Source organism: Ornithodoros turicata, chromosome 1 (assembly GCF_037126465.1).
Source record: "Ornithodoros turicata isolate Travis chromosome 1, ASM3712646v1, whole genome shotgun sequence".
Lineage (NCBI taxonomy): Eukaryota > Metazoa > Arthropoda > Arachnida > Ixodida > Argasidae > Ornithodoros > Ornithodoros turicata.
This window is the reverse complement of record NC_088201.1, coordinates 3,885,957-3,906,754: the sequence shown is the minus strand read 5'-3', so window position 1 is coordinate 3,906,754 and position 20,798 is coordinate 3,885,957. Positions and strand designations below refer to the sequence as shown.

Below are 20,798 nucleotides of genomic sequence, written 5' to 3'. Positions count from 1 at the left end.
GAGGATGGGTGAAGAGCAAGGAGGTTATATATACTAGAATTTCTGGAGTGGCGATCCCCTATACGAGCCACTGCGAGCGGGTGAAGCCGGCGGCCATATTGGAAGGGGCAAAAACTGAAAATCAACTTTATTTATTTATTATAATTTTTTATTTTTTTGCAGTTGCGTCTTGCGCGGGAAACCGATACAAAAAGAATCATCGTTTGACGTAAGTCTTTATGAACACTAACTCTCGCACTTGCCACGGATTAGCACTGTTAGCACACCCTGAAGCCAGTGAGGCTCGGGCGTGTCATCTGCGCCACTCGATAAAAGTCATTTTCGGGGCGGTATCGAATTTTCGGTGACAGCGATTGTGAACACGCAAACGGACAGGAACTGTCGAGCTGTTTCCCTTCCACGTAAACCTTCAATCTGCAGTTCCAGCTTCAGCCAGAACCTGCCGTGTTTTAGCTATTCTTGGAACTCCAAGGTAAAGACGAAGGCTACGAGCAAACAGGTTCCGAATGGTATAATGATATGTTGTGGAAATCCTGTGCAGGACCAAAAGGCTGTAAAGCACACAGTTGCCCGCCCGTACCAAGGCCGTGTGAACTGCAAGAAGGGAGCGCACAGCCCATCCAGAGCCAGAAAAATGTTGAATAGCGTGGAGCCATCTCATCGCCGCGCTTTGGCTTCAATAAAATGCTTGGTTTGGAGAGTCCAGCGTAGATCCGACTCCATAACCACGTCAAGGAGCGATGGAAACGTGGAGGCTCAAGCTCTTTGACACAGACCCACAAAGGCACATTTGTCATAGCCTTTCGTGCTCTGCGTTTCGTTGGTTTGAGCGGTTTGAGGGACCCGTGTGGCTAGGCGCTAGGCTTCTTCAACTATGGAATATTCACCAGCTTGCCTGCACGTATTCCGTATCCCGTTCACACGCAAGGATAAATACCGTGCAACTACCATCATTCAATCTATAAATACCATTTGATAAATAGTTTTGACACGTGAAACGACCTGCACCACGCGGTAAAACGGTATTTGCTTAAATGAGCTTCGCGATATTGACACTACGCGGCAGCGCAATCGATTTGTTTATCCTGAACGTGTGGTGATGTATCCAAGTGACATGGTGTAATGCGTTTCTCTCACTTAGATGTATCGCTGTTTAACAGTGATACTCCAACAAACAGTCAGCGATGACACGAGTAGGTGGAAAGACAGCTCGGTCGTATTGACTCTGTTTACGTTGTGATACCAGACAAACCTCGGGTAAGTACGGTACTTTGACGAGCTCTGCGTTGTACTGATTGCTTCATCAGTGTATCATAGTCAGGTGCCGTGTTGTCGGCATGACGTGTCATTTTGAAATCGTTTAATGTTCAGGGTTAACACATTTTGTGGTTGTGCTTTGTGGTCTCTTTTGTGTTTCTTAGAGAGGAACATCTCAAACGCAACTCCAGCTGTTACTGCTAAAGGCGCCCAAATGCCGTAAATTTGATTGTCCCGTCATAATGCAGGGACATTAATGGTACAGTTGACAAAAAGTAGTCAACGAAAAGTACAAGTTCTCGAAAAGTGTCAAATCAGTTTTCACTACCTGATTACAGCCGGTTATTCCATGTGTTAAAATACTGCTTTAAAGTCACCTCCATGCCCCGGAAAACCTTGAGCCATTAGCTATTGCAAACATACCCTTTGAAAGATAAAAGTTTGCCACATTCTCTTAAGGACTGCAGCACCGAGCAGTCGAGCGAAGATGAGGCCTTCTCGGGCTCAAGTCGAAGCCGCCATAGGCGTCATCATGAGAGTTCCCGGACTGTTTATCATTGACTACTGGTGGCAGCACGATCGCGTCAAGTCGGTGCCCCAGACCATGTCCTTAACCGGGCTCCTCAATGCAATTCTCACAAACCTCAGTAAGTTGGATGTGTTCTCATTGAGCGAGTAGTCAAAACGAAAATGATAACTATGATTGGTGGATCACTATGTGGGTGCTGTATTTACAGTTCTTTTTAAAAAAATGGGCAGCTTCTACACAGTATATGGTGAACTGTTTTTTGTATGCAAAAGGAATTTGCAGGAAGTTGGGTGAGTACGATAAACGTCAACTAGACTAAAAAAAGGCCTGCTCGACGCCTCCCTCATCCACTACGTGGTCATGTAAAGTTGCAGTGTCGTCTGCTACAGTGAATTGCCGCAGAAGCAGGAAGCTGGCTATTGCTGTGGCTTGTTTCTACGGCTACAGTTGCTAAAAGGTCGGCAGGCCTTCTTTAGTCCAGACGGCGTCGGTACCCGTTTTACATGGTACTGCAATATGAACTTTGTAGTTGCAAGTGATATTGATTCTCAGAATCATGGAACACGAGTGTCTCCCCCCGAGAATCATTCCTGTGCGGCTTTTTCCTCTGCCGAATTGTCCAAAATAACTTTTTTTTTTTTTTCAGTACTTCTGCACGGATTCCTACTCTTGTTGCTGCCCATTCCACGAGTTCGTTTTTTATACACGCACTTTGTGAGTGCCTTGTTGCTGTTGAGCTCCCATTTCATATCCAAGTACTACATCCAGGTAGAGGCCAGTCTAGTAAGGAGGTTGGAAGCTGATCCCGCCTTTGCTCATGCCGCCGCGTTAGTGGCACACGTCGTGCTCGCGGGGCTCGTCTTTGTCCTCCTGGACGGCCCCTACCGCCCCTTTCTGCCCCTCCTCTCTTGTTACACGCTCCCCGTCGTGGCGCGCATCCTCGACTTTCCCGTCGACGTCCTGGAAGCGCTCCACAACTTTGCCAATGCCCTCATGTGCATCGGCGTCGTCTACTACCTCTACGGGCAGCTGCCCGCCCTCGTGTCCCTCATAAAGGACACCTACGTTGACACGATGCTCCTGACAATCCGTTACGGCTGGCTGGGCCTCGCCGCCTTGTTCTGGAACAGGGTGTTTGTGCCGACCCACTTTCTCGTCTTTTGGCTCATAGGGTTCGCCGTCAAGCTGACCGAGGGCTACCCCGTTCGAGAGGGTCCCTGGTACATGCTCGTCTTGAGCTCCGCAAGCGCGGTCTGCGCCAGCCCAGTGACGCTGGTCGCGTCGTCGGTGACGGTCGCGTACCTGGCCCGCCTCACGATCGTCGGGGCGCAGGTCCTCCTGCACGGCACGATGGCCTACCCGAACGACAATCCGATGCACAGCGGCAGGACGGAAGGGCTCACGATGCTCCTGCTGGCGCTCCAGACGGGGCTGACGGAACTCCACCTTCCGGGACGCGCAGCCGTCCTGCTCGTCATCCTATTCATCGTGACGTCCTCGTTGCTGCAGTCCGTGCTCGAAATAACGGAGCCGGTCGTCCTGGCGTTGAGCGCGTCCCAGAGCCATAACGTGTCGCGGCACGTGCGGGTGTTGATCACCTGCGTCTTCCTCGTGACGTTCCCCATCTGGCTCGCTCTTCAGCTCGCCGCGCTCTTTCCCGTCGACTTCTGGATGATGATCGTGCTCTCGTCGTGCGTTCTCACTTCCGTTCAGATGGGCGGACTGCTCGTCGTGTACGGTCTGTCCGTCTACGACGTTTTCCGTCGCACCGAGCCGTGGGAATCGCTCGACGACGTAGTGTACGTCACCCGTGCCCTTACCAAGGGGCTGGAGTTCATCGTGGCCGTCTTTGTGGTCGGCGTGGGCTTGTGGGAGTCGACGACCGACAAGCGCAACTGGACAAACGCGTCGATCCTTCTCGTCCACTGTTACGTCAACGTGTGGCAACGAGTGCAGGCCGGGTGGAAGAGCTTTGTGCTTCGCCGCGAGGCGCTTCGCAAGACCAAGGTGCTGCCCGAAGCGTCCGCGGAAGAACTGCAGAGACACAACGACATTTGTGCCATCTGCTACTCCGAAATGAAGGCTGCCTGTCGTACGGGTTGCCAGCACTTCTTCCACAGAAACTGTCTACGCAAGTGGTTGTACATTCAAGACAAATGCCCCCTCTGCCACGCTGCCATTAACGTGGACGGTCCCGCGTTGTAGTACGTGTGCAGTTACAAGTGTGAAAGAGACCATAAGGACCGCACTCACTCTTAAGATAAGGGGGATTTTAATTTATGTACAAAGTTTTTGCCTATAAATAGCATATTCTGGGTAAAAATCTGAGTCGTGCGTCAGCGACATAGAATCAAGGTGGACGGTTACTGGAAGCAACGCTTAACGTAGCTCGAAGCAGTCCACATTTTTGCTGTACAGTGCGTTGACACGGAGGAAGCAGTCGGATCTCCTCGCGTGACATCAGCAGTAAGCTCTCATTGGCCACCAAAAATTCATCTGCTACCGACACGGTGACACGAGTCACCTGATTGGCCCTCCTAGTCGGACTGTTAATGTCATGAACTGACATCAACTTCCCTGGTTAACGTAAATGCACTTTGAAGGGGTGGAGGGTTGGTGATAAAAATAAATAAATTGTGCAGGAGCATTTTCCTGCTCCTTTAAAGCTCATACTTTCGCGACAATATTTCCCGGTATTAATTTTACGCAATGATAAAAAAAGGGGAACTGCTAAAGTGGGACACAGAAACCGCAAGATTGGCAAATTTCCATTCGTAGGAAAAAGTTCTGTGGCGATATTTGTAGATGTCGGCGCGACATCGTGATTTGTGGGCGGGACATTTTCGAAAATCATGGGTCCAGTGCAGCGGCGGCGTAGCCAGAAGAATATTTCGGGAGAGGTTCTAGAGGGGACTTTACATGGGGGGAGGAGGATTTCACCCTCAGTTCCCTCTCCCAGATGCACTACCAAGGGTATGATTTGGAGGTGGGGATAACTCTAGTAGTGCAGCAGCTTTGTGCCGATTCGAGTCTTTCCCACGCTGCACCATTCCGCAACATTATACAAATCTTCATTTGCCGCGACCTAGGTATACATCTAATTTGCTGAAAGTGCGTTGGATGATCACAGTATTTCTTTGAATGGCCTCATTTTCATTTAGCAAAAAGCTCCGGGGCTTTAGAGCACGCAGAGATGTTTATTTTGTAGCATCAAGTAAACATAGAGCAATGTAACACGTATGTGTAAAAAAGGGGGGCGCTACCCTTGGAGAGTAGACTTGAGTTCACCCGCCTCTTCCAGTTCCTGCAACATTGAAAACGTGTGAGAGCTTGTTGGGCCCGTTGCACCGTGTTACCTTTATGATGTCGAGGCCTCCCACTAGCGACCCTTTCGCATAGACCTGGGGATAAGTTGGCCAATTGGAATGCTTCTTGAGTCCCTGGCGAACCTCTTCGTCGGCCAGAATGTTGAAAGTCTTGTAGGTGACGCTGCGACAAACGATACATCATTTCCTGCGGCCAACCCACACTCATAGGTCGGCATTTTCCCAAGAATTCATTCAACATCACGTCATGGTCAGATTACGTTGGACCACCATCATAAACAATCGCATCCCAGCCAGTTTCATATGCATTACAAAATAATTAGGGGCGTCGTGGACAGCTCGAAGTATCGTGCTTTGCTATCCGGACATTTTCGCTGGGAACGGATAAGTCCGGATATAAAAGGGGGGGGGTCGACTGTACAATAAAAATGCACGAAGTATCATCAAGTTGAAAAGCTGACTATACATTTTTACGAAATCTGGAGAAAACGTGGATTTTATTTCAAAGCACACAAGAGATACCCTTACAGAAAATTACGTTTGAGATTCTTTGCGAGAGCTCAAAGTTGAGCAGTGCACTGTGAAGCGTTCCTAGCTCTCGCGTCGAAATAACCACCCAACCGATCCACATAAAAATAAGAGAGCTCACCCAGTCTTCCTGAAGATCTCTACGAGTGTTCTGCTAAAACCACAGCAGGGCGATTCGGGGGTCCCTTTCATGAACACCATCACCGGAGCTGCATTGATTAGTTCGTCCAACCTTAAAAAAAAAAAAAAAAAGGACAAAAATTTCAGATTGCAGTACTTCCGAGACTTACAAGAATTAAACTGTTACGTCGAAATGACAATGAAAGTTGTGGGAAAAAAAAAAAGAAAAGGTTGTGTTTCACGCGTTGTTTCACATTTCCTTATAAGTTGTGGTGGCATTTTATTTTTAAGAAACGATGATAACGACGTACTATTTTGTCTACAGATGACACATTAGGGCCTTATAGATACAATATTTGATATGAAACGTTAAGTTTTGCTACCCGCAAAGCGTGCAGACTTATCACAAATACTCGATCCTTTGAAATATGGCAGTCATCGAAACTTTCCATCGTACTCGATCCTTTGTTCCGAATATTCAACGTTAAATAGCGGACCGACATCTCCTCTAACCGTATCGGAGAAAAACGCTGAGAAAAACCGTGGATCTTTTGTTTTTAAAAGGCGATAAAAACCGGGAGATGTTTGGTGGTACATTTCAAAAGCGAAGCGATAAAAACTTTCGTGCCCCCGCGCTGGGGTTTTATCGCTTTTAAAATCTTTCGCTTGGCTTCTCCCGTGTTCTTCTTTGTACCTTTCAGTTAGGCTCTTTGTCTTGGGCAGCAGTTTCTCGAGCTCGCCAGTCTGGGACAGCGTCTTTATCTTGTCGATGCCACCCACCAAGATGTTGTTGACAAACAGCAACGGGTAGCTGACCGGAGCCGGCGCAGCGATCCGAGACAGCAGCTCTGTACGTCGGAGCACCGTTAGTTTGGAGCAGCATTTAATATGACCAAGACTTGAGGACTTACGATCGCGGAAGGCGGGGTCGCCGTTGACGTTGAAGCTGGAGAATGGAACTTGCAACCGCTTAAGAACTTCAACTGCCCCTCGATTATGTTCTACGTTGGAAAAAAACATCCACGAACATTTGACACAAACGTACCAGCACTTAATCTTGCAAGTAGTGCCCATCAGATAGCGGGAAAGAATTAATCAATTGATAAAAAAGAAAAGAGGTATGATGCGCACCAGTCAAAATCGGCAGAGTACTTTATATCGTGCCCATCACTAAAAAGTTCTGGCAGTTACCTCCGACTGGTTCCTCCGGTGTGCCTTCAAGCAGTAGAACGCACTGTGCCTGATTCGTTATTTCCTTTAATTTGTTCATTGTCTCCTGCAATTGAAGATAACTGGCACATACGTACTACAGGTAAAATGGTCGATGGTGCGCTACCTGTCCAGTGGCCGTGATCGGTGTCGATAGCTCGAGCTTGATTTTAAGATCCTTGACCTTTTGCACCAGGTTCACCATATCAACGCCTTCCACCTTGGCAACACTGTCACCCTTCTGCAAGTGTTTTGGTCACAATAGTTCCGTTAACGGCTATGATGGGCTTTGTGCCATAGCTTACGACAGCTATGTGTCTAGTGTACATGATCATTATATGAAAAATGGAAACAAACACTTTTTGACGAAAAGCTACTAGTAACTAAGAACACCACCACCAAAAGCAAACAGTATTGCAGCGGTATAGCATATCTTCTACAGGGTGGGTGCAGATAAAGTAGCCCCACAACACCATACGTGTGGGGCTAATTTATCTGCACCCACCCTGTATATTTGGAGATTATTTCTACAAAAATCCCGTAAACGTAAAAGTAAAACTTTCATTACCAGCAGAACAACAAACGTTGGCACAGACTCTATGCCAAATTTGGCACACAACTCCTGAGCTTCCTCGGCTTCTACCTGCATAAAATACGTTTAACTGGGTACTTAGAAATACGAGTTTGTTGGTTACCCTGCAGAAGACCGCATGACTGAGTTCCTTATCCTGCACCAAGTCCGGAATCAAATCGTCCACTTGCTTACACTGTGGAGCCCAATCAGCACGGAAATACAGGACGATTAATTTGTCCCTGTTGTAAAGTAAGTGTTTGATAATCTACTGTAAAGAATCAACTGATTGCAACAGCTAAGCGGGAATAACGTTGTGCTGCTGCTACTGCAGTTAACGTACACATTTTTTGAAGATGCGGCGTTCAGTTCCGCCTTGGAGAGGACCTTTCCCAGCTGATCCATGTCTTGGGATGCACTTGTAAGTTAAAGGAATTGTAGGCTCTATAACACTACCAATGCAAGTGATTTACGGTACACGCCGGGCAGTGCTCACGATGTCTCGCCAAAGGCACGCGTAAAACAAACCCCGGTTACAATGGCTGGTTGCGGCTATCCACTATTTCCACGGCTATTCCTCACGGCATCGTCCTGGGGGTGCTGCGCCTTTGAAGCGTCATGTTTTGTATTATATTGCAATCTATTTATAAAAAAATTATATCTTTATTTATTTTTATTTAATACTATTAAAATTCATGATTGGAGACTCTAAAAAAGAAACGACATTTGCTGATCGGTGGTTTCGGTATTGCATATCTGCGTATGTCGCGAGCCTCACGAGCGAAATGACAGTCGCATTTCATGCACGCTTCATATTTTAACTGACAATGGGCTGGAGACTCTCGCAAAATATTTTTTGCTTTGCATTTAGTAATGAACTCCGACCACCCAGAAACCAACGCTAACTAGCTGTATGGAAGTTGACTGAACGGACGACATTGTGCAAAATGGCGTCTCACGATGTGGGCGATACTGCAACCGTTGCAGGCGGGGAGGCTGCTAAAAACATGACGAAAAAGGCGAGAGTGTTTGACTTAAACGAAATTTTTGAAGAAGCTCGAAAAACAGCAATAAGCAGATTCCAGAAATCGCCAACTGAGCAATCTATTCCCAACACCGATTCCAAAGACAATGAAGCCACGGTACCACAGACAGCCGCCGACTCTCTGGCTGGTGGCAGCTCTTGGACCAAATGTCCAGAGGACGACGGTGACAGCATCGGGCCACCGGTGTCTCTTTCGGTTCAGGACGACGAGGACGAGGATGTCTCATCGGGCGAAGAAGGTACAACTGCCTTCCGCGACGTACCAACTATGGCTTCGCTCACTCTGAACCACGGTACGAAGAGAGTGTCGGCGATTGCCCTTGACCCAACAGGAGCCCGCCTCGTGTCAGGAGGTTACGACTTTGACGTGACGTTCTGGGACTTCGCCGGAATGGACTCTACTCTTCGTCCCTTTCGCTCGTTGCGACCGTGCGAATGCCATCAGATCCGGCAGCTGGAGTTCAGCCCGACGGGCGATTCCATCTTGGTAGTGCCGGGTAGTGCGCAGGCCAAAGTACTCGATCGTGACGGGTCTGAGATCATGGAATGTGCTAAGGGCGACCAGTATATCACCGACATGGCCCGCACCAAAGGCCATGTTGCTATGCTCAATTCTGGCTGCTGGAATCCACGGCACCGAGACGAGTTCCTGACGTGCGCGTACGACGGAACGTTACGTATCTGGAACTTATACCGTCCAGCGCAACACAAATCCTTGGTGAAAACGCGACAGCAGAGCGGACTCCGTGCCATTCCAACGACGTGCAAGTTTAGCCGCGACGGGCACCTACTTGCAGCCGGCTGTCAAGACGGCTCCATCCAGGCATGGGACACGAGACGACCCCTAGTCAATCCGGCTCATACCATCCGCGAGGCACACTGTCGTGGATCGGAACTGAGCTGCATCAGCTTCTCGTTTGACGGGACGGCCCTGGCGTCGCGGGCCTGTGACGACACGCTCAAGCTCTTCGACATGCGCAATCTAAAAAAATGCGTGCACACTTTCGAAGACCTCCCTTGCTGCATGCCTAGCCTCGACTGCGGCTTCAGCCCGGACGACCGCATAGTCTTCACCGGCACGGCGAGCAAGAGCGGAGGGGAGCTCGTATTCTACGAACGAGACAGCTTTGAGGAAGTCAGGCGTGTGCCCGAACCGGCCGGCATCTCGCGGGTCGCGTGGCACCCACGTCTAAACCAGATCTTAGTGGCGTTGGCCAACGGCAGCCTCAACGTCCATTACGACCCGGACAAAAGCAAGCACGGGGCACTCTTGTGCGCGGCACGGGTGCCGCGACGGAGGCCGCGGACCGACGCCATCCTGCCGCCGACGCAGAGCCAGGTCCTGACGCCGCACGCGTTACCCCTGTTCCGCGAGGAGCGGCCGCGGAGCACCAAGAAGAGGCTGGAGAAAGCCCGTAAGGACCCCCTCCTCTCCCGGAGGCCCGACCTGCCCGTGACGGGTCCGGGGCAAGGCGGGCGGATCGCGTCCGCGGGCAACACGCTGTCTTCGTACATAGTGCGGAATTTGGGCGTCACCAAGAGGGTAGACGACAACGTTGACCCACGCGAGGCAATCCTGAAGTACGCAAAGGAAGCGGCGGAGAACCCTTACTGGGTGACGCCAGCCTACGCGTCCACGCAGCCCAAGCCGGTTTTTCAGGCAACGACGGAAGATGCAGAGCCGGACGCGAAACGTCCGAAACCTTGACTGGAAAGGCCCGTCCGAGAGTTGTGAAACCGAAGTCTAATCATGCTCTAAGAACGAGCATGTAACAAGACCTACTCAGTGTATATTGTGTTGAGCTCTAGAGAATGGGGCTTGATGTTGCTGTTTTGAAATTGTGTGTGCACTCCTGCACCTTTTTTTTTAGCAGCTAGTGTCATGTTCCACATGTCAAGTGTTCGTGTCATATCCCAGGCTTTTTTTTTGTTTTCTTTATCCAGCATCTGTCTTCTCACGTTAGGAAAGCCGAACAAAAATTGTGCATACAAGTTCGCGATCTTATGTGGCGTAATTTGTTCGTGCTTTTGTACAGACCGAACTTGGAAATAATGTGCAAGAAGTGCTATTTTATGCAAATGTGTCAATCTCAAATGTTACTTAAGGTATTTGAGTAATTACTGCGGGGAACACATCGCCGACTGTCGGGCTGCATTGAGTTGAATGTACATTCTTAGCACCGTTATTCTTAACAATAAAAATAAGACGGTTGAGAGCATCTGTTGATGACTAACCTAACCTGAAGAAGTGCAGTCAGTAGCACGAAAGTCTCGTTTTGTATATGAAACAGCTGCATTCAACAGTCTTATTTTTATTTCAAATCTTTCCTCTGTAGCTTGTCGTTGATGTTCATACCTTCTGCATTATCACCATTATTCTTAGTTGATCAAAGCATCAACAGCTGCACCAAGAGGTTTACTGAATAAGAACCAAAACGGAGGCTAACTGGCGATACACTATAAAAAGAAAAGGTTTACTAGGCTTTGGTTCAATTCAGCCATCCCCCATTTGAAACATGGGGCTGTCTACTCATGCCTGCTTGCGGTATTGTCCAATCTGCCAATTCAGTATACGTGATGTTTAGATTTTATTTTCATCTGTACCTAGCAGCGAAAGCGCCAACATAGATAGCAGCGCCTTTAGTGGTCACTTCGACATCGATGGAACTGGTATTTGATGCATGATGCACAGATAGCACAGGGGAAAAACTAATCTAAGGTAGGAGCCTCAAACTCAAATGATTCGTGGTCTGCACCGACGTAAGACTAGAGATGCAAAAATTCTGGAAATTTTGAATCGCTCGAAAAAAAAACCGTTCCTTTTTCGTTTTTTTTTTTTCCTGAAAAATTTGAAAAAATGGAAACAAACGCGGTTACTGCCGAGTCGAAGCATTGCCGGCCAAGCCACAGCATACAATGAGCTAGAAACTTTAGTAGTGTTCACCCTCTAGGCATAAATGCGGAGCAGAGCATCCCATGAGACTGCTGTCTACTCAGCAACCCGTCCACTCCGACCAGAATGCCAACATTATGTGAACAAGACGGCGATCGCTTGGAGCAGTCAGACGGAGCTCTAGGTTGGTGGTGGTTGGCGGAATAGAGGCACCCAAGGCACTGTTGGCGGGTTGGAACGCATCGAAGGCACGAAAATTTACATTTTTGAATTTTGTCGCCTGGAAATTTTGGGCAATTTTTCCGGAGACGAGGAAAGCAACCGAAAAACACTGTTTTTTTCCCAAAATTTCCGGGGCTTGGCATCTCTACATTGGACCACATCTTAGAGGGCCGAACAAAAAAGAAGTAACCGTAATTACCGTAAGATGCCCTAAAATACTATAAAAAATATACATACACACACACAAAAAAACAAACAAACAGAAGCAATATAGTTATTGTGGATTTGGGCAAGTGTGTGTACAATTCATTAATGAAAAGCTTCACTTGACAGACTAAGAGAAATAAATAAGCAGCCTTTTCCAAATCGGGTACCGAAAAATACGTACTTGGCCACGAATGATTATGACAGCGAGCACTGAAATTATCTCCTATTTACACACTGTACTGTTGCCTTCGCTTACAGTTTCAACTTGGAAACATAAATAAAAAATAGAAGAGAAACAGAGCAAGCTTTATTGACACTCAGGGATGGTTTCGGGATTGCTACTTTAGCGCAACTCCTAAAAAATTTTTAAAAAAAAGTACAAAGGCCTTTGTACGTTCCCTGTCCCTGCTCTTCCTTTGCTTTCTTGCAGATGACATCTGGAGATACACTGCTGCTTCTTGTAAGTGACTTCGGATGAGCCCATCTTAACCCTTACATTAGTTACAGTGTTAGTTTTCCAATGTGCGCAGCGTAACTTGTGGATGTTCGTGAGCCACAAGAAGTTCTCTCACACACACGTATGTGCTGTATAATCCTCGGGCTGAAATAGCAGTTAGCAAATATGTACAGGTATTTGTCCACATAGGAAAAAGGTCTTTTTATGGCAAGATGCAGACAGGAAAGGGGCATAGCAAACGTGTGAAACATTTCCTTTGCACACATACAATTAAATATGTTCAAACTGTCGTCTACGACTGATTTTTTCTCCTCTTTCATTGGTACGTATGAAATAGCTCTCATCATGCAGTAAAACCCATCAGGGTTGCTGTTGCATGCTTTCTTTCAACAACGAACGCTACAAACATTATTTCTTGCAGGAATGAAGGCTTTTATATTTGTTGCACAAGATGTACATATCTACCAGAACGTGTCCCAAACAATGTCCCGACGTGTCTTGCTGTTCATACGCGTAGGCTTTCGCGGTACAAGTTCCACTCTGACATGGCGAACCAAGCTTTATTTTCACCTGTACACTAAGCATGCTATGCCTGCAACATAATGCTAGTAAACATGATGGAAACTTGTCCAATTTGCTGCAGCCAACAAATGAAGGATACCCTCTGTGCAGTGCCACCTCACACTAACGCCCTGCATCTGTTTGTCTGACGCGACACAGAGTAGTGTGTCGATTACGCCAACCCGTCCTATTTACAACGTGCAGTAACCACTGGGTGCCCGCGTCCCTTTCCAACGTTCCCTCATTCAATTTCCTGCCCCAGTCGGGAAAGCTGCTCCACAAACTGCGTGGCATTCACCAGCTCGGTGCAGCCGTAGACGACCCCTTTGCCCTTGGCGCGGGCGTAGTCGACCAGGTTCTGGTACTCTACGTAGTTCCCGCCGCCGACCACGAAGACCACGGCCTCCTTGAAAGGCGTCTGCGCCCTCGGAGGGCCCGCGTCTCCGCGCAAGAGCTTGGGATCTAGGTAGCGGTAGTCGTCCGTTTCCGGTAGGGCCTTGAGTTCCAGGAACGCGTCGAGCACCTTGGTCATGGGCAGCTTGTGCTTTCTCACCACCAGGTTTTTCACCCCTTCCACGACCAACTGGGAACCCTGGCTGACGAGCTTGGAGAAGACGCCGGACGGCGCCCCCATCAACGCCCCCGAAGTCGCCCTGGCATAGTCCCGCCACCTCCGCATGTAGCGGACCGGGTGGAGGTTGCAACCCACCCGCGCGAGGGCTTCTTCGTACGGAGCGACGTCTTCGAGTCCCTGAACGAGCGCGATGAGGAACAGTCGCAGCTTGTCGCCCGGACTTCCGGCCTCGGGATCGTGCAACACGTCCAGGAGAGAACGTTCGAGGGCCTGTCTACCCAAGATCCGTTCCTCCAACTCGAAGTAGACGTCTAGCTTGCGATTCTTGATATGCTCTAACAGGGCAGTTGCTAGCGTCGTGTGCATGTCGAGCAGTCGTTTGCGCTCCAGAAGTTCCGGGAGTGAGCTGACAGCCCACGTCAGCTTTGCGGTGTTGTCCGCGAGCGCGTCCGACGCGACGGCGTCGTCCCCTTCGAGACCCATGGCTGCTTTTAACTTTTTAACGTCCTCCTCTTGGCTTCGATACGACTCGAGTTCTTCCTGAACGGCTTCGGCTACGGTCGGGAAAGGACTGCCCTTGTGCTGTTGCCAAAATTTGTCTGCCGCCGTCAGGTCGTAGGTCTTGGTACAACGGCGCTGACGAGGCTTGGCCCCAGTCTCCAGCTCCGGGGTCTCGTCCATGGTGACCCTGTTGAGGTTGAGGTCGAGAACATCGTGCGCGAGGGCCTGGTAAGTCCAGGGGTGGTGCAGCGGCGTCGCCATGTCCATGTTACGATCCAGCACCACCAGGAGGGGTCTCTGGAAGCTCAGCTGTCCGCTGTGAGCGGAGTCTAAAAACAGGCTGTTCCGCGAGTCGCGTAGGTTTTCGCGGATACGCTTGTCCAACTTTTCGGCAACCATCTCAGCGGCGTTGCGTCTCGGACAACGAATGATGGGAACCGTTCCCAGTGTCGCGAACACCGAGAACAGGCAGTCAACGATACCGTCCATGATGTTATCCATCTCAGTGTCTTTCACGTCGCCCCGATTGATGGCGTAGTACGACACACCGTTTCGATTCTTGAGGAGAAACAGGTCGTTCTCTAGAGTCACAAAATTGAGATATTGGTCATAAACTTTGGACACACTGGCCACACAGTTGGCCTGCAGGGCTGCCGATGCAAGATCTTCGAGGTACTGTCTCGAGACGGGCGATACAAAATTGAGAAAATACTGGTCGTATAGAGCGTTCCTAAAGTCTTGAGATATACGTGTGATGTTCTCATCTGTTGGGGCCACAAAATAAATGGCTGGAACCTCAGGGATTGGGTCGCGATCGGAGTGCAGAAGCATGTGTAAGGTGATGCCCATGTCTCGTAACTCTCTCACCGAGATGAGTGGAGATATTATGTCCTGTCCACATCTGTCATACACAAGTAGCTTCCACACAGGTTCCGGGTGCGAGCCTTTCGTCTGGGGAACGTTCAGATTCAACATCTGTTTCAAAGCAGCGATCTGCTTTTCACGAATGTTTAGCGACATGATCACGGTATTCTGATTAGGTGGTGAAGGAAGAAAATACTTAACACTTCAGCACGAGTTCATTCCACATGAAAAAAAGGGCCCGAATTGACGCGGCACCTTGGCCAGCAAACACCCGTGACGTTGCGACTTGCGACGTTGCTTTTGTTTGCTAATGGCGATTGAAGTGGAGCTGCCCTCTTCGAAATGAGCAATGAGGACAAATTTTGGTCCATGTTTAGTTTAGTGACACCACTCGATTTTAACCTTGAAACCATACCTGAGTGTAATTATGCAAGGTGCATCATAATCCGTTATTAATATGCTAGTGTCAATTCCACAAATTACCCCAGAGAGCAGTTTCTCACGGAAAGTTTCGGCAGCTGCGGTCATATCATCTCCATGCGCCCATTGTTTACTTACGAGTGCCTTCGCACACCTCGTCCTCTTCCCGGCATGCTTTTCGCCCGTTCTCTCCTGCCCCCGCTAGCAGACGACAGCCGCGAGGAAATACATTTCAGGCTTGCATTTCGGCAATTTCGCCCGCATGAAGATGACATCCATTTCAAAAACCCGAGATCTGCCACCAGCTCGCTTGCTTTCTATCTTTTTTAAGATGACATCTATACACTTTCCATGAGAAACTGGTCCCTACAGGAATTCGTGGAACCACGAATCGTGCACCTTGCAGGTGTGCGAGCAGTACCAGGTCTACTCTTCGCCTCCGGGGACGCCGAATTTCCCCGAGGCCCCAAATTTACGCCCCCCCCCCCCGTATTCTTGCACCCCTTTAGGCGGGCTTGAGGGGGGTAGACGCCAGTCGTGTGCAAAGTTAAAATCGAGTGACACCCCTTTACAAGTAAGTAGCCTTTCTGGATGGTTCCGCAGCACCTCAGGTGCTTTTAAAAGGAAACATGGGCTCTGCATTTATTTTCAAACACTAGAAAACAAGGGAGAAGGTCGTAATTTCTTGTTTTCCGTTATTTCTAACTCGTTTGTTTGTTGCCTCTAGTTTTAACGAGTTTCAATGCACTCACGCCCACACACCAGAATGTTTCAGCAACATTCAGTTCAAGTCAGCCAAAGCCATCAGATACAACACAATCAATTTTATTACATGGAACAACATATAGCAACAACATGCTGAGCACTAGTGACATAATGAAATCACGCAGAAGAATGTTAGATATTGGCATTACGAAAGAAAAAAAAAAAAAAACGAAAGAGATTGCACCTACACCATTCCCAACCCCCTTATGGCTCAACAATAGGAAAAACTCCCGACGACCTTCTTGAGACGCTGTCAAAGGAATGAAGCCCCCTCTGGACCCGTTCACACTCGGATCCAAGTGGCTAGCTAATATCGGATCAGTCTCGGCAGTGAACAGTGACACCTACGCCGCGGCGGCGGCTACTGTTGGTTGTTGTAGCTGGCCGCAGCCACAAGGGGCACGGCTTTGGCCTTGGCCAGCTCCGTGGCCAGTTTGGAACGTAGCCGTTCTTTTTCGCTCGGGTGCGGCGACGGAAAGAGGCGTTCCAGGACGTAGAGGAAACCCTTGGAGGCCTTGGCAGCGTTCTGCTTGAAGCGCTCGACTCCAAATGCTTGGATGGCGCACGAGAAGCCAAGGATGGAAGAGGAAATCCAGGCCCTCCTCTCCACCAGGGTGTGCTTGGGGTTCTCGGGAGATGGCCGGTACACGCACCTCTCTTCAATCGACTGCCGAGGTTGAAAAGAAAATGTACAGGCTTAAAGTAGCACAGAAGTCATTTTTAACACCCAGTTTTCTTCTTATAAAACCTAAGTTTGCCAGTAAGATGCACCATGCGAAGTAATTTACACCACAGAGTCATAATTATTGCAGAAACTGAATTTAAAATATGCACCTGAATATAAAACTGAATATAAAATACCACCGTGCGCAACGGTGGTGAAGAGCAGTACCAGCCTGTGATCTGCCTGGAACCTCGCGCTGGCGCTATAAGGAGAACGCTCGCTGATTGGCCTAGAAAAATGTTGTCTGCTACTCCGCTGTCGTCTGCTACTCGGCTGTTCGGGGTTCTGATAAAGCCTTTCTCCTTGCTCGGTAATGCTTCGGACGCTCCTTCTCTCCCCAATTCTCCGGGAAAACTGGCAAAACAGGTTTACGGCGGCAAAGGGACAAGCTACAAATTATCGTTATCATAACGAAGGCCGTTCTCTGGTGGTCAGCTCCCTCTTTACAACCGCCTTCCTCATCACGAAAACGAAAAAGCACGCGCTTCCTTACGATAAAATGTCGGTCCAAAAACAGGCGGAAAGATGATGAGTTGATGATGTTGACGGAGGAGCTCACCCAGTGCACAACCTTTGGAGAGCTTCGCAACGTGGGATCGCAGAAACGTAGAGTTTCCATGCACACGTTTAGGAGACGCGAATTAATATTTACAACGTGATTTCTTCAAAAGTCTGGAAATGGTTTCACAACCCCCTTGCTGTTTGTAGAAAAATAGCATGGCTGTCTTTATTCCACAGATTATATTACTCACAGGTTCCTTTCGTCGACATTAATTTGTCTACTCCTCATCGTCATCTAACTCGAATTAACATCCTCGTTATATCATCTGTCGTATAGCTCGTACGTGGAGTTTTTCCAAGTCATTCATTCCATTAGCAATTTCCCAACCTTACCCTCATCTCTTGCTACAATCACCGAACCCACTGAGTTTAAAACAGGACTGCATATGACACACCTCTGTCATATTTCGTTTACATTGTGTGCCTTTGATACTTTGTGTGTGTGTGTGTGTGTGTGTGTGTTATTCACTTTTGTTGTTTCACTACTGTTGCTATGCTGTGATGCTATCATTTCATCCCACCTTATGTAATGCCCGTATGGGCCTTTAAGGTATAATAAATAAATAAATAAATAAACTCTCCAAAGCTCGTATCAAAATGCAAACTCAGCTGAACTGAGAAAGTTGGTTACAGTAGAAAAAAAAAAAAAAAAAATTAAGCTGGGAGGAACTCACCATTATGTGCTGTAAGCCAACATTGCGCGTGTAAGTTACGATGGTCTTGGTCCGAGGGTCAACCACAGACTCTTCGACTATACGGACCGAGCGGGCACCGATAAAGCGCTCGCCCCATTTGGGCAGCCTGTTGACCGGATTCGTTTTGGTCAGCAGGCGCTTGCTGAATAGGCGGCCGCCGTCGACGTACCGGCTCACAGTGTCCTCGGTCAAGACGTGTGTGCTGCAAATAAAGATAAAAAGGGTGTGAAATAACAAAATAAATTGCTCGTAAGCACTTTCACATTGACTTTCTCTAGACCAGTTACTTTTTATACAGTGCATAGGAGATATGTACTACATCTATATAGAGTGAAAACTCGTTATTATGACCATGGTCGTTGCCGAAAATTTTGGTCACAATGCGGAATTGTCATATTAACGGGGGGGATTTGCAGAGGTTTCACTGCATTGTTCCCCAAGAGTATGGTCGTAAAATGCGTATGTCAGATTATCGGGGGTCATATTAACGAGGGTTCACTGTATATAGTCGTGTTCAACCTAAGAACGGCATCTTGGGTGTCGTAGCGCTACTATCTTATCACACTACTGCTTATCTCCTTTTCAAGATGTGTATTCACATTTTTGAATACACGCGTTATTACTATTATCGTTATTATATTATTATTAAGATGGCAAGCAAGCAGGTGATGACAGACATCCATGTTCAAAACCTTGAGAGTGGTCCAGTCTACCTGGGATTGTTCAGAGCGAACCCAGTCCGCTCATGTAAATGCCCCGCAGATTTCTACGTGCGTTGCGTAACGGGAAGTAAATCTATACTGGCGAAACATTTTTCTTATCGCGGAATAATTCTCGAGAGCAAATTCTACTTTGCTCCGGCTCCGAGGGCAAAATAAATGAGTACCGCGCTCTGACCGCTTTCCATCTTCCAAATGCTTCGGCATCGAGGCTCTCAAAAACAAAATAGTTGTTGCGGCGTCACGCTGTTGTTTCTGAATACGAGCGATAATTGCACTCCTTTTCAAATCTCGGTTCTTTCAGGGTTATGGACAGTTACACGAGCAACGAATACCGTCTGACAACGTTGGTGAAAGGAAATATAAATGGTTGCCACAATTATAGCGAAAGACGGGTAATTCGGAAGGAAAGTAATAGGTTACTCGAACTATAGTTACCGAAGCAAGGAGCTAGTTGGACTTGAAAGTTACTCTCTGTGGAAACGGGGCCAGTGAGACTTCAGAGAGTGTCAGACGCTTAAAAGAACGTAATAATCGCTTGCCTTTCAAAAGGGAGGGAAATTGGCACATTAGGAAACGTCATCAGTAAGGCTGATGCCTGCTCAGTTTCGGGGTTTGATTATGGATTCCTATTACATCTAACTATGAAAATAAGTTTTGTCAAACGTAAGTATGACGCAAATAAACTACATACGCGCCGTTTGAACCGCAATATGGTCCTCTGGTGGAGAGAAAAGGGCTCCTGCAATGCCATTTCACTGCAAGGCGTTATGTGGCACAGACTGCTTACGTTTTTTAATTAAGATTTTATGTACTCCGAACGAGAGTAGTTTTTTATTTTATTTATTTATTTAAACAAGGGCAGCTATTGTTGTCTTAGCGATTACAGCAAGTGGGTGGTACACTCTAGGGCAGGTAAACGATGCGGTTTTTGGTTCCTTGTTCACGTGAGATACGGATAAGTGTAACGACGTCGGAAAACGTGTGAAGCCGCTAAGACATAGTAATATCGAGAAGACGTAAACAAAACCAAGAGGGCATCTACTGACCTATATGGATTTGGATAGCGCGACCAAAATCCTTGGGCGACTTGGTCCCAGGTGTACTTGAATATGTCTTTCCTTTCATAGAACTTGACCATGTTGATGCTGAAAGAATGGAGAAAGCCGATCTCAACAACGCGCCGTTGTTTCCAATGTCACCATTGTGCACTGCGTGCCGGAAAGCTTTTAGACTGAACTGGATAAGCAAAGTGCGTTATCTCATCTGCAGTTTATTGATAACTATTTCTAGATTCATAAACGCAATCCATACGAAGGACGACACACTATCAAGGTCCACTGTATCCATGCTAGACCAAATAAGGCCAGTCGAGCAGATAGACGGCATACTCGGTAAAACGTGAAAACACTTACGTAGGGAGAAAGTTAGTGATATGGTATTTCTTTAGAAAGTTCAGTTTATTAAGCTCATTGGTTAATTTTCACTAGTTTAACCATGTGCATAGCACTGCCTGCCCTCGATGGTATTCCCCTCATGGGAAACAGGAAGAGCACCCACGCCACCTGGAAGACGCTGCGTGAGCGACAAAACCGAAACCGAAAGGTCATCGATAGAACGAGCCGTGAAAGTGGGTGCAGCGCCGCCTGGTGAAAAGGGGAACGGCTAACTCGGCAGTGACTGGTGAAATGGGATGGTCCACGTACCTGGAACGGGACGCACTCACCTACCTCGGACGGCTTGCGCACCTCCCAGACCAGTGCTATGCAAGGAGGCCCTATCGTTACATAAGCTATCGAGGCTTCAAAACTAACTGGGTCCGAAGTGTTTCAACCCTGAACAGAACATACAGCGAGGGGACCACACGACACGTGGCAAAGTCGGAAATGGAGTGGGCCCGAACAGTCCGAAAAGAGGTAGCAGCTAAGGAGGAACACCGCTGGAAGGAGGCGATGTAAAAAAAGATGAGCCTGGAGACGTACGTACGCGGCCTACAAGCAAACACCAGCACCTGTAGCCAGAGTATATAGAGCTAGGAGATGAAGATCTG

At 48.1% G+C, this 20,798-nt stretch overlaps 5 protein-coding genes across 6 annotated transcripts; 2 read left to right on the top strand and 3 right to left on the bottom strand.

Annotated features, from left to right (window-relative positions):
• Positions 1-1,064: 1,064 nt before the first annotated feature.
• Positions 1,065-4,109, top strand: LOC135396668 (RING finger protein 145-like). 2 transcript variants are annotated; one of them, XM_064627773.1, is made up of 3 exons: positions 1,065-1,257; positions 1,725-1,904; positions 2,433-4,109. In XM_064627773.1, exons 2-3 carry the CDS (start codon positions 1,745-1,747, stop codon positions 3,989-3,991), a joined length of 1,719 nt encoding a protein of 572 aa, XP_064483843.1. In that variant the 5' UTR covers positions 1,065-1,257; positions 1,725-1,744; the 3' UTR covers positions 3,992-4,109. The 2 variants fall into 2 exon arrangements, with proteins under 2 accessions (XP_064483843.1, XP_064483835.1); XM_064627765.1 differs by having other exon boundaries at positions 1,717-1,904.
• An 846-nt stretch (positions 4,110-4,955) lies between these two features.
• Positions 4,956-8,111, bottom strand: LOC135377324 (glutaredoxin 3-like). Its single transcript, XM_064609674.1, has 10 exons — positions 7,884-8,111; positions 7,665-7,782; positions 7,538-7,612; positions 7,097-7,210; positions 6,952-7,036; positions 6,672-6,761; positions 6,455-6,608; positions 5,762-5,872; positions 5,143-5,275; positions 4,956-5,090 (listed from the first exon to the last, which is right to left on the bottom strand). Exons 1-10 carry the CDS (start codon positions 7,943-7,945, stop codon positions 5,046-5,048), a joined length of 987 nt encoding a protein of 328 aa, XP_064465744.1. The 5' UTR covers positions 7,946-8,111; the 3' UTR covers positions 4,956-5,045.
• A 190-nt stretch (positions 8,112-8,301) lies between these two features.
• LOC135377322 (WD repeat-containing protein 70-like) lies at positions 8,302-10,513 on the top strand. Its single transcript, XM_064609672.1, has one exon. The coding sequence runs from the start codon at positions 8,488-8,490 to the stop codon at positions 10,291-10,293; it is 1,806 nt and encodes a 601-aa protein (XP_064465742.1). The 5' UTR covers positions 8,302-8,487; the 3' UTR covers positions 10,294-10,513.
• A 2,647-nt stretch (positions 10,514-13,160) lies between these two features.
• LOC135377323 (sec1 family domain-containing protein 1-like) lies at positions 13,161-15,192 on the bottom strand. The gene has a single exon (XM_064609673.1). The coding sequence runs from the start codon at positions 15,018-15,020 to the stop codon at positions 13,167-13,169; it is 1,854 nt and encodes a 617-aa protein (XP_064465743.1). The 5' UTR covers positions 15,021-15,192; the 3' UTR covers positions 13,161-13,166.
• A 901-nt stretch (positions 15,193-16,093) lies between these two features.
• On the bottom strand, positions 16,094-20,305 carry LOC135396659 (PRELI domain-containing protein 1, mitochondrial-like). Its single transcript, XM_064627753.1, has 4 exons — positions 20,164-20,305; positions 19,798-19,896; positions 18,009-18,231; positions 16,094-16,716 (listed from the first exon to the last, which is right to left on the bottom strand). Exons 2-4 carry the CDS (start codon positions 19,887-19,889, stop codon positions 16,411-16,413), a joined length of 621 nt encoding a protein of 206 aa, XP_064483823.1. The 5' UTR covers positions 19,890-19,896; positions 20,164-20,305; the 3' UTR covers positions 16,094-16,410.
• Between the last annotated feature and the right edge of the window lie 493 nt (positions 20,306-20,798).